Raw genomic sequence first — 23,794 nt, forward strand, 5'->3', positions numbered from 1 at the left:
CGTGCAGGTACAACTCTCTGCACAGAACGCCTTCGATCCCTGTGTGCAGTCGTGTGCTTCCCATACACTCTACAACCACCCGGCTCACGAAAGGCGCCACGTTCCTACGCGCCGGCAGACGCGTGGGGGAAGCACCAGCCTCGTCTGTCATCGTCTTCTTAGATTCGTGGGCGTCTTTTTAACACCGAGCAAAGGTTCCGACTCCCCCTCTCGGCGGGAACCGGCGCTGTCCCTCTCGCCCGGAGGCGCCGTCGGGGCGGGCACTGGCCCTGGGGGCTCCCGGCGCCACGGGTACCCCCCGCCGGGGGCTCCGGGGCTCTGCACCTCGGGGGAGCCGGGGGCAAGGCGGCCGAGCGGAGCCGGCGCTGAGGTATTAAAAGACATTCAGATGCTGCACTTGGGGACGTGTTTTAGCGGTGGCTCGGCAGCGCTGGGTTAACGGCTGGCCTCAATGATCTCAAGGGGTCCTTTCCAAATTAATTGATTCTGTGCTTCTGTGTTTCTGTGATTCCAAGGGGTCGCTGGTGGGGCAAAGCGTGGCAGCAGGCGGTGGCTGCTGGGCCAGCGGGGTACAGCAGGAATCATGCGAGGAGCTTGGACCGAACAGGTGAATGGCAAAGTGTAGGGAAATGTTACTGTGCCTCTAGACAAAATGCTGTCTATGCTTTCTCTTCAGTTTTAGGGAAATGATCCTTTTTCAAGCAGACAGGGAGCACCTGCAGGTGGGCAAGCTAGTCTGGGGAATAGAGGGTTCTTTAGAGTTCTCCTTTGCCCAGATTCCTCTTGACCCACTCTGCCCAAGTCCGTTCCTTCTCCATCTCATGGATGTTCCCTCAGCTCCAGCTAATTGCCTGCTGTCCCCAGATTGGTACTTTCAAAAGCAAAGTAACCCAGGCTGGTGCCCACCCAGGGGAGGAAGGCCAGATCCCTCATGCATTTTGCAGCACTACACCCAACTCTTCCGCTATTTCCTACTCCAAAGGCTCCTACTGGTGGTGAGAGGTGGAGGTACCTTTCTAAATAAAATTCTTGTAAGAAAACCAGAGTCCAATAAGGAGCAAACAAAGTTATGTTTATACTCCACCTTTTCCTGAGAAGGCTTGGTCATAAACTGGCTTTTTCTCAGCTGTGGGCTGCAGCTTGGCAAAACACCTCAATGTCTTGACCTTGAGTAGGAGGGTTAGCCACTGCTGCAGACCCCTGCTCTGGTGTTCACATGGCAACCAACAGCTACAAACCATTGGCAGCCCCCAACACAGTCCTGTGGAATTAGAGTTACAAAGATAGCAGAGCCAAGCTCTTCATAGCATGAGTAGGTGATGCTGGGAACAACAGCCACCAGCTGTGGATGGGGAGTGGGGAAAATGCTTTTATCCAGAGGGCAATGCAGAGTGTGAACTGTCACCTCAGCAAGGGGGCCCTCTTCGCCTGGAGTTTCCAAGCCCTGTCTAGATGAAGCCATGTCCAGCCTGATACTGTGCCAACCACAGTCTTGCTTTGGGTGGATCATTGGATGAGGTGATGCAGAGATTCCCTTCCAGTCATCACTTCCCAGACATATTAATGGGGCAGTGTAACTGTACAGCAACTACCAGCCTAGACAGACTCCTTCAAGGGTGTTCAGACCACAGATACCGTATTATTGCATCCCAGCTCTTTCTTGTCCATTGTAATATACTTATCAGGACAAAGGCTCTCTGCAGGTCAGCACTGAGGATAAACCTGCTTTGAGGAGGGCTCAGCCTCCAGAACGGACCTACCGGAGTCTCTTTCCCACCCGAGTAATTTTAGGCATCCCTCTTAGTCAGCCTTCAGCATGCCTTCAGCCTTCAGACCCATACCATAAGTAAAACCATCACTGTCCAAAAGCTCATTCATGTGCGTTTAAAACAGTGAAGGGCTGCACGTGGCTAATATTGACTTTCTAGGCATAAAAAAGGGTTATTAGCTTAAAGAATGATTTGTATTAATCAAAAGTGTCTGTTCATGAAACTTTTTCAGGGACACTTTTCAGTAAAATAAGCAGCTTTTTTTTCCTTTTTGTGTCTCTGTGTGTCTGTCCCTTCCAACTTCAAACAAAAGTCTAGACATGCCAGGAACTGTGAAATCCTATGTGTGGGTTTTTTATCACAGTCTAGTGATTTCAGCAAAGAGCTGAGGAGGCTCCTGCCAACTTTCTTCTCCTCTGAGAGGCACAAACCTCAGCAGGAACCTGATGTGGCAGGGCTCCTCCTCTAGCTCTGGCAACAGTCACAAGTAACCTCCCTTAGCAAGGCTCTGGCACTCCTCCGGGCACCAGCTTCAAGGTCAGTCAAAGTCACATATGGCCACACGCAGTTCTTGTCCCTATTTCTCTACTTCCTTCAAATTAAGGACTAATGGGAAGGTTTGCCCCATGAGTACATCCAGGGCAGGTTTGCGGCCTTAGAGCTGGGCTGGCATCCAGGTCATCCCCACGATTCCCTTCGTAGCAGCACCCTAGGTCCCAGGGTGGCTGCAGTGCTGTCAGGTGTGAGGAAGGGCACCCTGGGGACGAAGCAGTCACCCAAATGCTGAATGTAGGCAGCACACATCCAGGAGCTCTGCAGATTCACATCCTCATGCTTCTTCCTTGGGAGAGGGCTTTTCCAGCATCTCCCACATGCCCCACACTTACTGCTTGCCCCATGCAGAGCCCAGGTGCAGGAGTGGGATGTGAGGCAGGCAGAATGCAGAGCTGCTGTTTGTCGGTGTGGAGAAGGAGCTGTAGGCTATCTTCTGCATGCAAATAACATCCCAGCCTTTCCCTGAAATGCCCTGAGCCCACCTCCTCCATCCTGTCTCCCTGAGGCCTGCAGGGATGCTGCCGTAGTGCTGCTGCAGGGGCAGTGCAGGGGAATGGGGCAGAGGGACATCCATGGTGGTTACCAGCACGCCCCAGCCCCATAGGGGATGTGGACAGGCACGGGACAGAGGTGCAGTGCAGTGCTGGGAAACCTCAGCTGCCTTTGCCAGCCACAGCAGCTGCACGAGCTGCATCCTCTGGGGCTGGGATGGAAAGGTGCCTCTCTGTGCTGCAGGCTGGCAGGTGCAGCAGCGCTGAGCACAGAGCCAGGCATGCAGAGCCAGGCAGGGCTTTGTCCCTGCCGGGTTGGCTTTGCGAGAGCCCCTGGCTCCAGGCAGGGGAGCGATGGAGCCTGTTGAAGGCACTGGTCCTGCAGCTCGACTCCGCCTCCGGCCATCAGGGATGGTCCATAAGTCACTGGCCAGGGCAAAAGGGAGGGGCTTGTGCTGCTAGACAGAGACAGAGCCGGGCGGCTGGCTGTTGCTGTTGCTCTCCGAGGGGGTGGTCTTGGCAGTGGAGGAGGTGGCCAGGGAGCCGCTGTTCCTGAAGATGCGGAGCAGCCTCCGCTTGTAGCCCCGGAAGGCAAAGAAGTAGATGATGGGATCGATGCAGCAGTTGAGGTTCATGAACGCCACAGTGACTTGCAGGGACATCTTGAAGGCTTGCTGCTCACGGCAAGATGGCTGGTAGAGGATCTTCCTGACCATGAACTGGACAATGTTGAGGTGGTAGGGACTGAAGCAGAGCAGGACAGCCAGCAGCACCACCAGGATGACAGTGAAGGCCCGGCGGTGGTGCCCGTTCTTCACTGTCAGCGGGTTCTCCTTGGCTGTCTGGCAGAGCTTGAGGTTGATCCTCACGTAGCACACCAGGATGATGCCCACAGGCAGGAAGAAGCCAAGCACGCAGGCCACCAGGAGCAGGTAGGGCAGATTGGGGATCTCCTCGAAGTTGAAGTACTCCATGCATGTCAGCTTGTCTCCCATCCTTCGCGTCATGGGCCGCAGGAGCAGTGGAGCCGTCTGCAGGAACACCAAGGACCAGATGAGGACACAAATGCCCCTGGCACGGCTCATCTTCCGAATCCTGCCGGGATGCCTGGTGCGCACCACGGCAATGTAGCGGTCCACGCTCACACAGGTCATGAAGTAGATGCTCACATAGGTGTTCATGTAGAAGATGAATGCTGTGACCCGGCAGAACCAGTCCCCAAAGGGCCAGTCGGACTCCAGAATGTAGTAGGCGATCCTGCCCGGCAGTGCCAGGGTGAAGAGGGCATCGGAGAGGGCCAGGTTCACCAGGTAGAGGTCGGTGGAGTTGAGTTTCTTCTTCCTGCGCTGGAAGGTGATACAGAGGGCCAGGACATTCCCACAGGCACCAAACACCAGCAGGATGATGTAGAAAAGGGAGAAGGTGACTTTGGTTGAGAAGAGGTGGTTGTGCACATTGCAGCTGCTCTGGTTGCTGGAGGTGAGGTTGGTGGGCAGGAACACATCCTCCACAAGAGCCATTTCCACGGTGCCTCACAAGCTCTTGCTCTCTCCCTTGGAATAAGAACAGACATGAAACTTGCAGCTTATTGATAACACGAGTGGCAGCCTTAGAGCTGGCCCTCATCAAAAAAGCCCTGAGCCCTGCTCCAGCCACTGCCACCAGCAGCACACAGCTCGAGTCATTTGGAAAAATGCTTTTCTTGTGATTTTGGTGAGAGCATCTCAAGAGTGGCTGTGAGTCATTCTCCTTTTCTTATCATGAGCTCCTCTTAATTTTGCTTTTTCACAAGTCTAATCAATGTGAGAAAGGACTGGAGGTGCTGGGAGGGGGATTTGCCTGTCACACGAGGAAGGTCCCAAACTCATCTGGTGGCAAGGATGTCATTTAATCATTACTTCGAGGGGAATGGGCAGCTTCATTGAGAAAATGCCCAAAAATTAGAAGGGCTGGGGACCGGGAGGGCTGGGGGCCGGGCTGGCAGAAGTGCTGAGGAGCACCTTCGCAACCCTCGGGCGGGACCAAACCAGGAACAAAATGGAAGAAATTCAAAGAGAGGAAAAACACAGCCTTGCAGATAAAACACCCCCCCCCCCCCCCTCCCCACCAGCCTTCCCCAAAAATCCCGTCCCCCATGCTCGTCCGATCAGGGAGCTGGGAACACCTTGGCACCGAACCCCCGCTCCCCGCACTCCCTCCCGCCGCTCGCCCCGCTCTGGGCACGGGGTCCGCGCTCATGCCCGGTGACAGCGGTGTCCCCTCGGCTGCGGGGCTGCAGCAGCTCCCGGGACGCGCCCCCCGCCCGCCGCTCACCGCTCACCGCACGCTGCCGCTGACGGGACGGGCGCAGCGCTGCCTCTCGTCCCCGGCGGCGCGGAGCCCGAAGGGCTGGGATGCTCAAATCAAATGCACGAAAGGGAGGTCAGGGGCTCCAAACTGAGAGAGGCGGTGCTGCCGCCTTCTTCTCTTCCTCCTTCTCCTCCTTCTCCTCTTCCCGCCCGACTTTTGGGGGGCGGCGGGCGCGGAGCCTCCTGCCCGCGTCCCACACCCCGGCTCCCCGGCCGTGTGAGCGCCTCCCAGGATTTGCTCACATTATAAAAGCACCGTGAGGTTTGGGGGGTTTTTTGTTTGTTGGTTTTTGTTGTTGGGTTTTTTTCTTAGGGTTAGTAAAACTGGTTTTTTGGGTGGGGCTTTTTTTTTTTTTTTTTTTCTTTCGATATGTGAGAGGCACGCTGCCGCCGCGGGGGATATTCTAGTAGTGGCTGTGCCGGAGAAGATAAATGACTATACCTGCGCGGCAATCTCTCCCAACATCTGAGCCGACTTCGGGTTTTACTCTGAAAACTTCTACAAGGATGCAAAATGCAACTGAAAGATGAAAACAACTTCAGCTCTGGTTCACGTGCGGTCCAGAGTGCTCAGCCCGGGCACGCAGTCATGGCCACGGCAGCACGATCGGACCACAGCAGCTTTTACAATAAAGTTACGGCAAATCTTCAAAGGAGCTTATGGTGCCTGTGGCCAGTGCAAGCCATGCCGCGACTGTGGTGCAGCCCAGATTTGCCTTTCACACGCACATAGCACGGCGCTTTAGGGCAGAGATTGAGCTGAATGAAACAATTTGCGCTTAGCGGAAAAATATTTTTTGTTATTAAGATATCTTGTGTGGTGAAAGCGAGGCAAAGCCCCTTGTCCCAGCTGGAATTCTCACGGCTGCCTCTGTCCCCACGGAGTGCTGAGCAGTGGAGAGCTGTGATTTATCCCTCAGCCCTGTATGTGTGTGTCTTACAGCACGGAGAGTACTTTCCTTCCCAGCACTTCCCAAAATGTTTGCAGAAGCACAGCCTGCCCTGTGACCAGCAGGATAGCCGCCCCCGTGGTGGCTTTTTTTACTGGAGACCACTAGGGTTTTCAAATCCCAAGAGGAATTTTTATGCTTTTTTTTTGTGGTTCTAGGGTTTGTGGGGGGTTTTTTGTGGTGGTGGTGGTGATGATCTTGCTGGTGTCTGGTTTTATCCCTCAAAAAAAAAAATTCCTAATAAGCCAGGAAATTCCAATCACGGGGCATTCAGGATGCTTCTGAAAAACCGAAGCCAAGAATTACAAACGTTAAGATTACAGTTAAGCTAAACTCACATATTTCCCTCTGGGTAAGTAAGGCTCAACTAATTATTTAATTGCATAATATTTCTAATGTTTTAAAACATTAGAACTTAAACTCAGTACTAATCCGTGTACTCATGTACTGTGAGTCATATGTACAGAAATTACACGTTACTGTCATGAATTTACTAGAAGTTGAAGGTACTTAGCAAGAGTAATAGTGAAAATTGGCTAACAAGCATCAGTTAATGGAGATACTTTTGTTGCTCGAGGGTTTATATTACACAGAGGGAAAGGTCTGCTAATAACAGAATAGCTGCTGAGTAAATTATTAAAAATATTCCCTGGTAAAATAGGGATTTTCTACTTGCACATCTGTCAAGAGTTAAGCTAATCAGACTTGTGTGGGGCCCGAATGTTCTCGAGCTGTTTCATCATGATGGTGAAAACAGCCAACGGATTTAACATTAGAGAAGTGTTACGTCTACAGAAATCCTGAGCCCACACCAGCGAGTGGATCCAGGACTCTTCTTTCATCTCCCTAAAGCACTGCACGACAAACAGCTGCAGCTGAAACAAATACCCGTCACATCGATTCGAGGCTCACCGCGGCATGGACGGTGCAAAGCTCCTTTCCACCCTCTCTACAGTCTCTCACATGAGAGTTTTATCTCCACAAATTAACACCGTCGAGGAAATTTTGGATGAAGCTCAGCATTTTGCTGAGCACTGGCTTCCATCCAGGGGCCCACAGCGCCTCGGACCGGTCGGACCCACCAGTGTTTGGCAGGGATGGACGGGGAGGTTTGTGATGCAAATTTATGACCGGGACTTTTCCGAGCAGTCAAACAGGCCCTTTGTAGAACCCCTCCCGTCCCCTGGGCTCTGCGCTCACTCAGGCACTGAAGAGAGCTGCAGATCCCAGAGGGGGAATCACATGCCGATGACCCAGCAGCTGCCACCTGCCTGGGGAGGAGGACTCCTCGTGGAAACCCACGGCAGCGGGAAATGCCATCGCTGTGCCAAAGGGGAGCCTGGATAACGGGGGTCGGCGGGGTCTCGGCCCCTGCGCAGCAGAGGGAGATGGCCCAAGTGGCATCACCAGCCTCGAAAACGGATGGAAGGGCCCAAAGCTCCAGGTGACAGCCATCTCCAGGGTGACAACTGTGCCCAAGGCCTTAGGAATAAGACAGAGGGAAAGCAGTGCTCTCCGTCTGATTTTATTTTTCTTTTTGCAGTACAGAACAAAGGAAGTGGCTTCTTCTTTTGTGCAAAACACGCTCCTGCCCTGTGTGCAGCAGGTGCTGTGCTAGAGGAGCGCAGCCCAGCTCCACCCGTTTGCACGGCTCCAGCAAGCCCAGCATGGCTGCACCGCTCCACACTGAGAGCAGCCAAGGCCCTTTGGATGGGGCAAGGGACTGAGGGGATCCTCTTCCCAGCTGTGGGGATCCACTCCCTGCCTCTGCAACACTGCAAAGCGGGATCTCCCCTCAGACAGGGTAGAGAAGGCCTGTCCACCCCAGTTTGCAGCCATCTCATTTAAGAGATACTGCCTTTATTGAACCCAGTGGAATGTAGTGTGGATGAGCGAGGTTCAACTTCAAAGCTGCGTCTAAGCTTTCTTCTGTTGTGTCCATGTTTGCATAAAGACACTTTATAAAGTGACCCAGCCAGGGTACAGGGGACACCTTCTGGGAGAGTCCTGTGCAAACACTCGGCATGGAGGGTCTCTCTCCTGAAATGTGCATCATGGTCCTCAACCATGGCACATCTCCAGCCAGGGCCCTGCCTGGCAGCCACCACATGCACTGCACAGTCACCGTGGCTCTTCTCACGTCATCCTCAGCGCACACCGCTCTCTGCCATCCCATGAAGGCTCCCTGCAGCCTCCTTTTGCTGCTGGAGACCTTGCCAGGGATGTTGTTTCCCAGCCCAGCAGAAAAGGCAGGCTGCAGCTCCCCTGGGATCAGGTCCTTGAGGCCATCAGCTGGGCCCAGCCCTGACAGTGGCTGCGGCTGGCAAGGAAAGCTCCAAAGGGGCCGCACCTGCAGGCACGTGCCGGCGCACGGGCTGGGAGATCCATCATTGTGCTTCCTCCAGGGCTGCTGATGTGGGTGCAAAGCCACCCTCAGGTAGCTGTTTACATCTGGTGGGATTTCCCAGAGTTGAGAGATGATTTGGAGCTGGACTTTCTGAGGGCAAGGCAGCATAACAAATGAGGTAACAGCCCCTTCACAGAGAGACAGCAGGAAGTTTGTGCCTCTTCTTTCCATTGTATCATCATCACGTCTCCCTTTTTGCTTTCTCCATTGGCTTTGGTTACCTTTTCTCTCTTCTAGTGCAAAACATTCTCAGGAAGCTTTGGGTGTAGACACAAAAATCTCCAGGTGCTTTCAGTTTTGATGAAACAGGCAGGGATTTTCCACAGCTCAGCCCCTGCATCCCAGGTCACTATTAGTCATCTGGCAGTAGAGCAGAAATCAGGCAAATCCCTGATTTTGACATTCATCTGTCCATTCAACAACAGCATCTACATGGGCAGGACAATGTTTTAGAGGCTTTACGTTGATATGATGGGAATTGCAGAAGAAAAAAAAATCTGAAGATTCCTACCAATTTGTGATAAAAATCTGAAGAAAACAATTACTGGAGTTTTGATATGTTTGAAACCTAAATCGAAGTGGGAAATACTGAATAACAAAGCAGCTGAAATCTGCTTCTGCATGATATGACTGATTTTGTTTTGCACACACAGCACCAGCTCTGGAAATGATGGTACAGCACCAAGTCACAACAGTCAGTGGGGTGGCACAGCTCATTTCAACATCCTGAGCAGTGGAGCACAACATGGCAGCAGCTTTGGGAGCAGCTTCCTTCCACATTCCCTTGACTCCAGTCCCAAAATGTGGGCATGAAGCCCTGTGTGTGGGCCACACAACCATCACTATTGCCATGTGTCTGTGGCTTCATTTAGCCTGGCTGCAGAGAGAGGGTAGCTGTGTTAACAGGGGCAGCCCTTAGTCAAGAGGGTCAGGGCACCTTAGCAGGAGAAATACCAATGAAATTCACATTCTGAAATAACTTCCTCCAGATGAAGCACGCTTTCTCCCACGCTGAGCTATGACTTAGAAACTCCATTTTGCTTTTGCAGGAATAAGATGAAAGTTTTCTTGGTATCTGATTTCTGTGGTTAAAAACAATGTTTAAATGCTTATTTTAAAAAACACAATCATAAGGCAAGTTTGGAGAACTGAGGTCCTATTTTTATCTGGTTTTTTTCTTATGCTAGGGCCACAAAAGCTACATGTGCACACACAAATTCGTAACGTACAGCTACAACATGAGCAAAACCAACTGACACAGAAGGCGATCACAAAACACAGAAATGAGTGTTTGTGATAGAAAAGTGCCAAAAATGCACATCTTAACTCAGTCTGTATCTCTATAATCCTATACAACAATTTCTTTCGGCAGGGCACCCTCATATTTTGTGACTTGTGAGTCTTTTCCATTTATTCTTTGCAGTCAATATTTAGGCCACATTATGACCAGTTTTTGGCCATGTTTAACACATACCAGGTAAATCCTGTGGCAAAAATTAGCCTTCTCATGAGTGTTTCCATGGGGTGCTCTGTTCCATGCACCAATGCCTCAGAGAATCACAGAGTGGAAGGTTGGATGGGGCCTCTGAGTGGCAGCTGGTCTGACCACACTGCTAGAGCAGACACCCAGACCTGACCGCCCAGGACTGTGTCAAGACATCTTGTGAATATCTTCAAGACACAACCTGTCTGGGCAACCTGTGCCAGTGCTCAGTTGCCCTCACTGTGAAATGACGTCAGACAGATGTTCAGACAGATCCTCTGTGTTTCAGGTGGTGCTAGTTGCCCCTGATCCTGTCATTGGACACCACTACACGGGGCCTGGCTCTGTCTTGCTTGCACCCTTCCTGCAGGAATTTATACACATCACTGAGATCTCCCTAAGCCTTCTCTTCTCCAGGCTGAACAGCCACAACACTCAGCCTTTCCTCTCAGGAGAGACGCTCCAGTTTCTTCATCGTCTTTGTGTCCCTTTGCTGGACTCTCTCCAGTATGTCTGTGTCTCTGTGTACAAAGGAGTCCGGAACTGTACCCAGGATCCCAAGTGTGGCCTCACCAGGGCTGAGCAGAGAACAAGGATCATCTCCCCAAACCTGCTGGCAACACTCTGCCTAAGGGACCCCAGGATGCCATTGGCCTTCTTTGCCACAGGGGCACATTGCTGCTTCATGTTCAGCTTGGTGTCCACCAGGATCCTGAGGTCCTTTCCTCTGCAGAGCTGCTTTCCAGCTGGCCCCCAGCCTGTTCTTCTGTAGGTGCAGGATTTTGCATTTCTCCTTGCTGAACTTGATGAAATTCTTACCAGCCCATTCTCCAGCCTGTGAGGGTCCCTGTAGATAGCAGCACAACTCTGTGGCGTAAGATCCACTCTGCCCAGCTTGGTGTCACCAGCAAATGTGCTGGTGCCCTCTGCCTCCATGTCATTAATGAGGATGTTGAACAGGTCTGGACCCAGTATTGACCCCTGGGGCATACAAGGAGTTACTGGCCTCCAACTGGGACCTGTCCTGCCGACCCTCACCCTCTGGGCCTGGCTATGCACTTTTCAATCCACCTTAATGCCTCAGCTTTGTCTGCTAATTTATCTACCCAGCACTTGCATGTGAGAGAGCAGGGTGCTCTGTGCTTTATTGTGGGAAAGGAAACCTCAGAGAAGGTGAGCAGTGAATAGTTGGAGATCTCAGCATTTGATTTTCTTTCAGAGCAGTTTGTTCTTTCTTGCTCAAAGGGTGCCTGTAACAGGTGCAGAGCAAGCCCCAAGCACTCAGCACCTCGGTGTATTTCCACCTCCTCAACTCCTAATCCTGCAGAATCCTGCGGCTTTTGGGAGAGGGTGGGACCAGCTCGCTGTGGAATAAAAACATTTATTAATGAAAACCTTTCTTAGCAAAAGCCTCCCTTACAAGTGGTGGTCAGAGTAGAGTCTGGCTTTTGTGGCTATTGCTGCCTAGACTCAGCGAGGGCAGAGCAAAGAGACAAATCTGTTTGCACCACAACAATGATTCACCCGCAGAGAGTGGCCCACGCGGCGCTGAGCACGAGCAGGGAGCAGTCCCAGGAGGAAGTTGTCAGCAGCCACCCAGCCAAAGGCTGTCACACACCCCTGCATGTGCTGCATGTCTGCACGGGACCTGGGCTGCCTTGAGGCACACACTCCTAATGCTGGAAGGTCTTAATTTATAGGGCTAGAATTTCTACATGGCTTTTTGGTGCTGCTTTTGCTCCCGTGTGGGGCCTGGGTTTACGTTTCTCTGCAGCTCCCTTCCCTAGCAGATCTTCTCCACTGAATTCCACTTGTAATAGGCAAAGGACATCACCAAATCCTCCACACCTTCTGCTCCTTTTCTCTTTGCTGTGCTGCAACTCTTTGTGTCTACATAAGAAAATGTACTGTGTAAAGCAGATTGACTTAAACCTAAGCATTCAATGAGATGGATACGCTGTAAAGGTCTGGATTATATGGAAGAATTTATTTTGCAGCCATCAGATTTTACTTTTTTAGGAATTACTTGTAAGACCAGACAGATCCTTTCCACCTTAAATAGCAGTTTCCAAGGTTTGTTGGCTAAATATTGTTTTAATGTGTTTATGGCATGCCTTTGCTTCTCCAGTCTTGTCTCCTGAGTCAAAGCTGAGGTTGGTCTCCTCCCTTTCACACCTGGGAATATATTTCCCAAATTATTTCTTCATAGAGGAAATTTTGCTTCTTGGGGTTTCACTCACTTGTAATGTATTCAGGGAGACTGCAACATTTTAGCTGCTAATACTTACTGAAAACACTTGAGTCTCTGGGCTGTACTGTAGCTACATTTGATGCTTAATGCTTTAAAGGATTTGTGATCATGAAGAATTTGCTCTGTCAGCATAATTGCAAGTGGAGAGACCTCTAAGCACTCCATAAAAACTCCACAAAAAACATTTTTCCATAGAAAAAAAAATGGTACGAGCTTTTTGCATCATCAGGGGAGTTTTTAATGTACATGGGAGATAGAGAAAATTGGCTTTGAAACAAAGGGGTTTTTTAGGAAAAAACAGAATCAGATCTTAGCTTAAGAGAAGATGCAACAAACCCCTTCCTTTACACAAAAAAGTAGAGCCTGCTCAGCATTACGTTCAGCCACCCCACAAAGCCATGAGCTACAGTTCAGCCAGGCCAAAAGAGGCCCCTGCCTGACTTCAGCACAGAGGGGGGAAAAAAGGCTTTTAGGGCCCCATGGCTCTAGGCTCCTTCCTATTGGGAAGGCTTTGCACAAGTGGGAAGCCCCAGCAGTGACTTGCAGAGGCAAGGATAATTCCTCTCCATCAGGGGCCAAGCATCCCCACTGCTCATCACCCTAGCATTTGCGCAGATTTTACTTCTGCCATGAGACACAAAGGAATGATTTGCATCTCATGGACAGGGATCTGAGGCAGGGAATTAAGTAGTATAGATTGGTTCCTTTACAAATTGCAGTTGTATGGTTTAGCATCATGAAGCCAAAAATCCCAAAGAGGGACTTTGCCTGTGAGCCATGCTGGAAATATCTAGGGGCTGTTAAAAGAATTCATTTGTTATTCCCCTGGTATTTTGCTTGTGATGTTTGCATGTTGTGGTAACAAGTTTCTGATTATTATTCTTTAATTTGTTGTTGTTGTTTGGTTCTCCACTAGCATTAATTGTCTGCAGCAGTCCAGGCACTTTGGTGCTGTTAAAACATGTAATCTTGACACGTGCAGTCACAGAGAAGTGTTTTGTTCTTCACACCCACAATCAAAGTGTGAGCATAAAGATGTCTAAAATCCTGCTACTAAGAAATCATTTTCAAGTGTAGGAGCAGGTCTCCTTCCTTACCCAGCTCTTCCAGCAGTGCTGCTGGTGCTTTAGGACCATCACATGTAGCACACCTGGTGTCGCATTATCTATCGCTGCCTACCCCCAGGCGAGCAGGAATTCGTCTCTCTTCCTAAATGCGGCTTCAACCACTGGCTCCCTATAACCATGTGAATGTCCCTGCTCAGGAGGGGAAGTGACTGCTGTGGTTGCAAATGGTTGGTGTCATAATGAGTTAAAGCTTGGCTGATAGAAAATGGGAATAATGAAGGATATTTTTAAAAGGGCAAGAAACAAAGGGGATTTTCTTTTTTCAAGAGCTGGGGGAAATTTGAGGGAGACCAGTAATTTCCCATCTCTAAAGTGTGGTAGTCATCTTATGACTTCAGTTAACTTTGACCATTAATTACGCAATTCACAAACAGAGCAAAGGCACCTCTTTGCAGTGGTCTTATTAATGGGGTTTTCTGTTTGGTGGGTTTTTGGTTGGGCTTTCTTTTTGGTTGGGTTATGTTTTTGGGGGTTTTTTGGTTGTGTTTTTTTTAATGCATTCAAGTACTCTGGGACAACGGAGTGATCATCCTAATTTGATTTAAATGCCAACCCCTATGAAGAGTACGATTAGTTATTTACTAGAAATGGAGACAGTGTAGTTTCTCTTGTTTGACTTTGATACTCCTTGGAAGGTGAAGATAAGGATATGCAAGTCTCCCCACCCACACATGGTTCGTGAATTAATAGCCTGGCTATGGCTGGCAGACAGAATGCCTCGAGGTGAAAAATCAGTTTCTGCCTTCAGCTCTTTCTCGTAACAGGGAACAAAAGGTCTGGTGACAGCCATGCCACCCTGGCTGCCAGAGGGAGGCCCATTGGAGGCCAGTCCTGCCATCCTCCCAGGGCTCCCATTGCTTCCCAACACTCAGCTCCCACTGCCTCACCACGTGTCACTGGCCAAAGCTGTGCTTCACTTCCAGTCTCTGCAGGCACGGGTGACCCACCAAACCCTCAGCAGCCAGGTTTGAGGCCAGGCTCACCAACATAGGTGGGCATTTACCCACTGGCTTCATGCTGCTGTATCACCCAACCCCAAATCATTCTCAATTTCACTGCTTGCATGCCTTTTATTTTGCAGACAGTTGTTCCCAATATTTTATTTGTATGGCTGACTTGTTAAAACCACAGACACTTTTTCTGGTGTGATATGTATTGACAATGTGATTAATATTTGTAATGTTTGTAGTGGCTGACTAAAGTGAGGATGAGGGGGAAGGTGGTTTTATGCTCCTGGACACATTTTCTTCTTGAGATGTGAATGTCTTCATCCTGTTCTTTGAGGTGGAGCATATCTGTGGGTAGATTCCCCGTGGCTGGCTGGGCCAAGGGCTGGTGTACCTTCACACGGAGTTCTTGTGAAAGGAGAAGGTCTCGTAAAATGTACTAAGCTTGACAGTGCTTACCACTTGGATGATCCAGTTTTTATCAGAAACCAGTCCGAGGTAAAAGAAAGGTATCACATTGTGACCCTTGAGTAAGGTCCACTAAGCAAATGCTAATTAGGTGCAAATTTATGCATGGAGTGTGAGCTTCTGTGAAAGAAATAACCCTGAGTAGACAGATCGTGCTCTCTGCTGGGCTACTGGAGACTGGGTCCAGAGGGCAGATTAAATGGATGTCTGCTGAGCCACCCAGCTCAAGAGGTGGCAAACCGTGTCCTTAGGCCAATCTAAATGTTTAGTTAAGGATTGTTTCCTCCAAGGAGACCTTCTCTAACATGCCTCTGTGCAGCTGGGCGAGACGTGCCGTCCTGCCTGCTGGTGAGGAGACAGATGGCATGGGCCAATGCCACAGTGGGATGGGACAGCCCTACTGGAGGAAGGGAGCGTGCCAAGGTGCTATTCCCCCTTTTTTAGGTGGTGTGAACTTTCTCTGCCCTCCTGAGGGTGCAGAGCGCCTGCAGGGCCTTGGCACCCGGCCCTGAGCAGGCTGATGTGTTAACACCTCCAGGGCTTCCAGGAGGCACAGGAAGGAACCACAGTCTACCAAAGCCACAGTGATGCTGCTGCTCCCAATATAAGATACTCCAGAGGCCACAGGGAAAAAGTCACTTTGCTGTCACTCCTGTGTGTACACAGTGCAGCAGGGAAGAAGTGCTGAGAGCGACTTTTGAATTTCTGATGGCGGACATTTTTCCAGGCTTGAACTAAGGAGGGTGTGCAGAGCTGTCTGCAGGTCCTGCTGTGGATTCACAGAGGTGGTGGAGGGAGGAAGTGGTTGCTCTCATCTCTGCGTGACTGCTGCTGCACACCAGGTGTGAAGCCTTGTATGGGGCTCATGACAGAGCCTGCCCTGCACAGGCAAGGCAGGATGAGGAGTTGGTGAAAAACCCCCACATTTAAGGGAAGAAAAGTGATTTTTGTAAGGGAGGAAAATGTGTCATCCCACACCACCTGCGGGTTTGAGACAAGGGGGCACAGCCCAGCTTGGTGCAGGTGGAGCGCGGCAAAGGCCATGCAGCAGCCTTTGGCCCTGGGACCACAGGGGCTGCTGAGGCGATGGCAGCTGGCCTGGGAGGCTGGAAGCCACTTGCCCTGAGGGGAAGATGTTGATGGGACAGGGGCACACGGGACTGGTTTCTCATCCCAGGATACCCAGACAGGAGATGAGGCTGAGTACATCAGCCCATTTTGGCCCAGGGGCTCGGTTTTTCCCAGCGGTCTGGTCTTGTGTGAAAGCACCAGCAGGGTGCTGGAAAGAAGCAGGAAGAAGTGCAGGAGAAGGAGGCGACTCTCTTCCCTTTCTGGGCCTATCTGGAGCAGGGAGGGGACGTGGAGGGAAACTGAACTTCTGAGCCCCAAACCACATCCTCTCCATAGTCAGAGATGCCAAAGAAATGTTGACTTACAACAAGGAATTAGGAAAAAGGAGAGACGGCAAAAATAGATTTTAATCCTCAGATGCTACTTTTTAGATACCTAGAGGTGAAACCTGCTGCCCACTGTCCTGGGAAGCAGCCTTAATATCGGGGAAATATACTCACTGAACACCTGCCACAAATTACAGGGCCGGGGTGCCTGCGCACCTGGAGGCAGAGAGCCGAGACCCAGAGTCCATTTTGCTTCCACCGTCATTTCCTCCCCTGCGGAGGTGAATGGCGGCAGCTGCGGGGCCGCTGCCCGGAGGAGGCGCGGAGCGGGAGGCGGCTCCCGGTGCCACTAGAGGTCACCGTCACTACGAGGGACCGGGGCCGGCCGCGCATCCCGCACCGACACGGGGCAAGCACCTGTGTCCTGCCTTGGCGAACGCTCCGGGGAAGGTTTGTGCAAGGGAACCGAGGTAGAACAGCCGATTAACGTAAAGGAGGGAGGGAGAAATCAGATGGAAAATGCCTTTTTTTTTTTTTTTTTAAGCTTCTGAAACTCCAGACGGCTTTTTAAGCACGCAGCGTCCTGTGCATAAACTGCAAAAACTTCCCTACCGCAGCGCTTGGAAGGCGATTTTTTTCCCAAAAGCTTCAGTGCCAAGCGTTTCCCACACGGGCAACTCCATCAAACACGTCTTCGCGTTTCCTCACCTCCACTCAACAGCGAGGACGTGGGCAGGAATGGAGTCCCAGCCACAGCCAGGTTTTATGGGAGCTGCTGCACCAAAATCTTCGGTTTAAAATCTTTGCCTCTTAGTGTGTATGAATTAAAGACATTTAAGAAAACGAGGCGTTATACTTGCCTGAGGGAAATAACTTTGATTCCCCTTGAGCTTCCCCCATGTCCTTCCTTGGATGTTTGCTCTCCTGCCTGAAGGGAACTTCAGCCTCTTTGGGCACAGAGAGCTCTCCTTTACGTGCCTCAAAGGTTCCTGGGTAAGGTAATGTTTAAAAGTAAGTAACCATCATGGTTTTAGCCAGGTTTCACTCTGAATCACCAACTTACCTCAAAGCAAAACTGAGAAAAAGCTCTGGGCTAACTCTCGTGTTCTCAAACCTTGGATTGTTGCACATCTTTACTTAGCTTGAAGTTATTCAGAGCTGATTGCAGTTATTGCTCCTGTTAGACAGGACATTTGTCTGTTAAACCAAACGAAACCCTCTCAATTTCAGTGGTTTCGGGATTTCTTTTAGTGGCTACCCCCATATTTAGCTGGCAGAAATGCCGCCAGCAATCACCACTGACATTAAACAAACTCACTCTCACTTTCCACAAGTCGCACCCTCTGCTAAGGTGCTGCTCTGGTGACACTGCTTTTGGGGAGGACCTGGACCTAAAACCCTGCACTGAACTGGGAAATACCACACAATAAAGAGAGCTGGGGATTTTTGGCCAGTGGAAGGTGATGGGTGTACAGTGTCAGGGAGCAAAACCTGGCCAATATAGTGCAGCCACTGTAAAACATCTTTCTTCATGAAAGCCAACATCCTGCAGGGCTGTGGAGGCGATGCCCTCAGGAGCCCTTCCCATGAAATTTTCTGTAGAAAAATGCATTTTCCTTGTGCTGTGAGGGTTTGACAGAAATGTTTTGCCTCAGTGTTGCCACTGTATGCAGATACCATGATGCTGGTGGGCAGCTCGGGTGGAGGCAAATCCTTCCCCATTGCAGCATGTAAAACAGCACGGAAGGAATCACAGTGGTTTGGGATGAAAAGAACCTTAAAGGTCATCTTATTCCCACCCCCCTGCCATGGGAAGGCACACCTTCTACTGCACCACATTGCTCAAAGCCCCATCCAACCTGGCCTGAACACTTCCAGGGACGGGGCATCCACAGCTTTTCTGGGAACAGTTCTAGTGTCCCACCACCCCCACAGTGAGGAATTCCTTCCTGATATTTAATCCAAACCTGCCCTTTTCTCAGTTTAAAGCCATTTGTCCTTGTCCTATCACTACATATCCTTGTAAAAAGGTCACCAAGCTCCTATTTACCAGACACTTCCTCAGCTGCCAGGGCTTGCAGGAAGAGAGGGAGAAAGAGGTTCAGGGCCCTGCAGTGTAGAAGGCTTGGCTGGGAGGACACTGCTGCAGGGTGTTTTTGGACCCTTATGTCCCTCTGTTCTTCTTGTCTGAACCCCAGGGACCAGCAGGCATTTCCATGTTCCCAAAGCCTATTCTCAAGTTTTTGCAGGCACATCATAACAACTTGTGTTTGTACAGGCAGTCCCAAGGACTTGTGCAGCCTTCCAGCTTGCCAGAAGCTCCTTGGCACACGTCAGGGGAGTGAATATTGCTTCCTAGTTAAAATAAGGGCACTGGTGTATGTGCTGCAGTTTAATTTGTTTTCAGAGATAGTCCTCCTTACACAAGGCCAGGTGTGGGAAGGATGGAGGAAAGAAAGCAATGGGAGGAAGCAAAACACCCTGAGAGCAGTGAGGCCCTGGTTCCTGGAGGACACCCAAGGGTATTTGGCTTTTAAAGGTGTCACCTGTCATTAGAGCCCATGTGATGTGGGAGAGCCCCAGATGTCACATCCAGAGTCAATGCTGGTGCATTTCTTAAGGTGTGGAGGAGGTCTCAGTAGATAAGGCACACAAAGCCAAGGCAGGTGACGGTTCCCACGAGTCCCAGCTGGAGCAGGTGCCACCTAAAGCTCAGAACAGTTTCCCTCATGTTGTAAGGGAATCTCCCACAGCGGCTGTAGAGAATCAGTAAGAAAACCTCAATAATAAGCCCTGTGGTTCACTGGACTGAAATTACCAAAAGCCAGTGCAGCTTTACTGGGGTTTTTGTCCATTTAATAAAATGTGCTTTCCATCTCACTCTGAAAGCACATGACCCCAGAGATTGAAAGCAGGCCAGGAGAAGCCCTAAGGAAAACCCCACTGTAGCTATGGGATAAACTCCAGTACAGGCAAGTTAGGTGCTGATTAGAGACCATAAACACTTGAATGGAAAACACAGGGCAAGCCAAGGTGCTGGAAAATCAATTTCTCATAGGAATCATAGGAGAAGGTGAACTGCAGCTGATAGAAGTCTCTGTTTGGCACCAGATGGCCATGGAAGGCTCCTTCATGTGCCATTTGTTGTAGAGGGGGATCTGGGGAATAATTCTTAAGCCAACATTTAGGCAGAGCAAGGATCTTGGTGGATTTCAGCCTTGTTATTCAGGCATTAAGTGAAAATCAGGAAGACATACGTGTACCCAGAAAGCAGGTAATGTGGAAAAAGTTTTAAATCACAGACTAGTTAAAGAAAAAAAATGTACAGTAAGATGATTTTGGACATCCAAGTTAAAAATGGTTCCCACCAGTGCTGTCTTTATATGTTACATACCAAACCCAAGAAATAAAAGCAATAGACCCATGTTATTTTCTAATTTGATGATCAAATGGTCAGTCTTTACTAATATTATCAATTGCAGCTTTGGTTAGGCTGCTGGTAACATCTATTCCAGCCTTGCCTAACTTTTGATGAGAGTTTGAAAACAACATAGATTGACAAAATTCAATTAATTAGAGGCAGATTTTAAAGATCATGGGCTTGCTATCAACAAGAAAGTTAATCCTAGTTAGCGCCTCAATCGATCACAAAAATAAGCAGTCAGAAAAAATCAAAAGCCCTTCCCAGCAATCACTCAAACACTATTCTTCTTGGAGCAATATCAATGACTTCAATGTTTAGGGTTTTTGAATCTACCCAGGAAAATTAAATTTGAGGCATTTTGACAAATTGGGGAATTTTGAAATAATTGATGTTTTTGTGACCTACAACTTCCTTGCAAGGGGAAGCAGAGGGGCAGGCATTCATCTCTTCCCACCGACGACCAGCGACAGAACTCAAGGGAATGGAATGAAGCTGTGTCAGGGCAGGTTTTGGTTAGGTTTTAGGAAGATTTTTCACCCAGAGAGTGGTTGAACACCAGAATGGGCTCTCTAGGGAAGAGGTCACAGCACCAGCCTGACAGAATCCAAAGAGCATTTGGACAATGCTCTCATACACCTGGTGTGATTCTTGGGGTTGTCCTGTGCAGGGTTGGGAGCTGGCCTCTATGATCCTCATGGGTCCTGTCCAACTCAGGATATTCTATTATTCTATTAAAAGCATGACACAATTGTTTCTTGAATGAAATCACTGTGTTTGTGTGGGTGAGATTCAGGATCCCTGGACTCACCCACTCACACTGAGATGTCTGCAAAGTAGCTGTCTTCATGTGAAAAAAAATTCAGCTCTAATATTCAGATGCAGATGCTGAAGCTGAGGACAGATAAACCTTCTGGAACTTAAGTGGATAAAAAATAGGGAAAAGTTACAAACTGGTAGCCTGGACAGTGAATAAAAAAAACCTGCACAGGTCTGTTTGCTGTTATTTCTTAGATTTGGGACATAATCCTGCTCTGATTTAAGTCAATGGGAATTTTGCTATTGAATTCAGAGGGACCAGAATCAGGCACTTTGTCTTCTCCAGACCTGACCACTTTATTTGGAAATACAACTTTTTAAAACACACGCTTCTCTCTTAAAATGCTACAAAGTAAAGCAAGTAATTACATTAGGCTCTACCTGAAGCTCCAGAGAATTAATACAAAGGCTGCTTGACTCTTGCCAACTTTCACTATTACAATTTTACTAGCACCATATGCAGTACTACTGTACCTGCTTGTTTCACTTAGTAAAATCATTGGGGTTTTTTTTTTTTTTTTTTTTTTTTTTTTGTTTTGTTTTGTTTTGTTTTGTTTTCCCCAAAGGAGCATGCAATATCCACAAACAAAAGCTCCAGGGAGTGGGTACCAGCTCCGAGGCCCATATGGTCTTAGTATCAAAGTAATCACAGAGAGGGAACAGGTCTGTTTGCTCAGCAACCCCACCCTTTTTGCAAACATGTGAGTTGGCTCAGGAAAAGGTGCTCTTTTGGGTGGTTTCTGTTGCCTGCTGTCATGAAAGAAACTGTGAAGCGAGATTTCCAGTGTTATTTTCGGCACCCCTGTAGCCTAAAAGGAAAGAAGCTGTGAGGTAGAGAACTGGCTGTGTCAGCTTTGAGACCATGGAAGGGTTGGGGACACTTTCCTAAGGACAGCTAGGAAAAGGTTTCTGCAGAGGAGAGTTTCAACCAGAAAAAGCTAAGCCTGTGATTCTCATTTGACTAATTCCAATGCAGGAGAAGAACTGAATGCAAATTACACATACAAGGCTTCACATAAAGGCCAAAGTGTCTGCTGAAGCAGAGTAAAAGTCGATGGGGGATTTTTCATCACTGGACTTGAAAATATAGTGACTTCTTGCTGGTAGATGAGTTTTGAAGACCCAAGATTCTGCCAGTGGGCCACTTTGACATGCACAAGTACATTGAGCTGTGACCATTGCAAGGCAGAACCACGTGGAAGTCAGATATCAATGACTTTAAGATGCTGGCTAGCTAAGGCTGACAGGTTTGTTTGCAGTCCTGCTTCTGAACCCCAGCATAGACTAATGCACGCTCGTAAGTTCTAGGCTGAGACTAGCCCGCAGGAAATGGCATCTGGCAGAACTGCCCTCTCCTTCTGACCAGGTGAGCTGGCTAATGGTTTGGGACATGTTGCTCTGGGAAAAAGAACCGCAGAATCACAGCAATGTTGGTTGCATGAGACTGCTGGAGCTCACCTAGTCTAATCTTCTGTCAGAACAGGATTACCACAATCACCATACCATTAAATTAGCCTTATCTAGATAAGTCATAAAAAGCCTCCAAGCAAGGAGCCACCATCACCTCTCTGGAGCATCTGATGGAAAAGGCTAAGCTGAACATCTCCATCTGCCACGTGTGCCTGTTGCCCCTTGTTAAGTCCCCTGACATGACCAAGAAGGGTCCTGCTTCAAGCAGACCTGCTTTGGGTGTCCCCTCACTGGGAAAAACAAATCCAGCTCCTTCCACCTCTCTCACCGCATCTGCACTCCAGACACTGGACCATGGTGGCAGACCTTAGCTGGATCTTTCAAGTTTTTTCACATTCCCCTTGAGGCACAAGTCCCAAAACTCCAGCTGTGGATGCACCAGTGCTGGGAAAGGGAAGCGCACGGTGCCAGATGTTTGAGCCACAGCCTCACGTTGTGGGCCAGTGCATGGTGCAGACACCACTGTACCTCCATCCCTGTTTCCACCACTGACTGTTAAAGGGAGCTAAACAGTTGATATAAACTAGGAGAAACGGAGTGATTTTGGTTACAGCTATAGCTTTGGCTCAGTATCTGTATATAACTTTCCATGCTTACTCAGCAAATCAGAGCAGAGCCCAACTTACATCCTCTTGTTCCTCAAGTTTGTCTTTCAGTCTAAGACTTACCAAAACATAGTTTTATATGCTAATTTCCTCATAGTAAACCCCTTACTGTATGTCACTCATCGATAGCAAGCGGTGTACAAGTAAGAGTAGGCTAATATTCTGTGTATATTACCAACTTTATGAGTTAAAGAATTACAATGTGCTTGCTTTATTTAGGTGGTAAACTTTTTTAATGAGTCTGGAGGGTCCTTTACATAAAAGTAGTGACTCTAACTTGGAATCTCTTTCCATGTTTATTAGAAATGTGTTTTACTTTACCGTGAAAAAAGCCAAGGAAACATGCAGCCCTAAAGTCTAATGAAGTAGTTACTCGTGCAGTCAAAGTTCATAAATTTTAAACACATTTAATTTATAAATTGAAAACATAGCTTGCACTGACTTTTTCAAAATTATTGCTTGCCACAGGGGTTTTGGGATAGTTGCTGGGCCATGCATGTTACCTCTTTTCTTTCTAGGCCAAGACTGGATTGTCATGATTTGCTCTCTTGGTTTTTTTTTTTGTTTTTGCTTTTCTTTTTTGTTTTTCTTGTTTGTTTGTTTGTTTTGTTTTTGTTTTTGGGTTTTTGTTTGTTTTTTTAAAAATAAAAGTCTTTCCAGAAAGGTATATCTTTAGAATGTTAGAAATCATAACCAATCCAGCAGTATCAGCAGTCTCTTTGTTCTCAACTTAGCATTTGCTTTTGAGCTGACACTTTGAGAGCCCTTTCTCCTGGTGAGAAGCCCATTGTCCCTCTGGAGACCTGTCTTCTCAGCTAATTTTGAAGAGCAGTCCCTGCAGCGGCAGTCTGAGCTGGATTCCAATCTCACACCAATAAAACCTCAGCACCAGCCTGGGTGAGGAGCCCAGCTCCCAGGAAAAAGGAATTTGGGGAAGTGGGGAAATGAAGATGCTAACTCCCCACTTTTGCCCTCTGCATTCCACAGGTTGCTTATCCATCCATTGAGCGACTCTGACTGCACAAGCTCCACCATGATTTGTCCTACTTGCAAAGCAGTCTCAGGTACAAAACATGCCATAGGGATGTCTGGCACACAGCAGTGCTCTACCTGCTTCAGGAGGAGATGTGAGGAGGGTTCCAGTTTCATGCCAGCTGGAATTTCCACCATACATCCTCACTGGGCACACTGCTTCATGTTGATGCCTCTGTGAAGTGAGCCAGCAGATAGCTGATGACTGCAGGATCACTATTTGTTGACTCACAGTCACAGAAGGTCAGTTCTGG

The 23,794-nt window shown here is 49.0% G+C and overlaps 1 protein-coding gene across 1 annotated transcript; it reads right to left on the minus strand.

Moving 5' to 3' along the window:
- Positions 1–3,229: 3,229 nt before the first annotated feature.
- On the minus strand, positions 3,230–5,152 carry LOC136286022 (G-protein coupled receptor 183-like). Its single transcript, XM_066177471.1, has 2 exons — positions 5,136–5,152; positions 3,230–4,368 (listed from the first exon to the last, which is right to left on the minus strand). The coding sequence occupies exon 2, from the start codon at positions 4,333–4,335 to the stop codon at positions 3,274–3,276; it is 1,062 nt and encodes a 353-aa protein (XP_066033568.1). The 5' UTR covers positions 4,336–4,368; positions 5,136–5,152; the 3' UTR covers positions 3,230–3,273.
- Positions 5,153–23,794: the final 18,642 nt, after the last annotated feature.

The sequence above is a fragment of the Chamaea fasciata genome, unplaced genomic scaffold, assembly GCF_029207755.1.
Source record: "Chamaea fasciata isolate MVZ Bird 193981 ecotype frontalis unplaced genomic scaffold, bChaFas1.0.hap1 SCAF_2, whole genome shotgun sequence".
NCBI lineage: Eukaryota > Metazoa > Chordata > Aves > Passeriformes > Sylviidae > Chamaea > Chamaea fasciata.

Bases quoted from the DNA above. Each gene is read 5' to 3' on its own strand.
- LOC136286022 (XM_066177471.1), bottom strand. From the start codon at position 4,335: ATGGCTCTTGTGGAGGATGTGTTCCTGCCCACCAACCTCACCTCCAGC.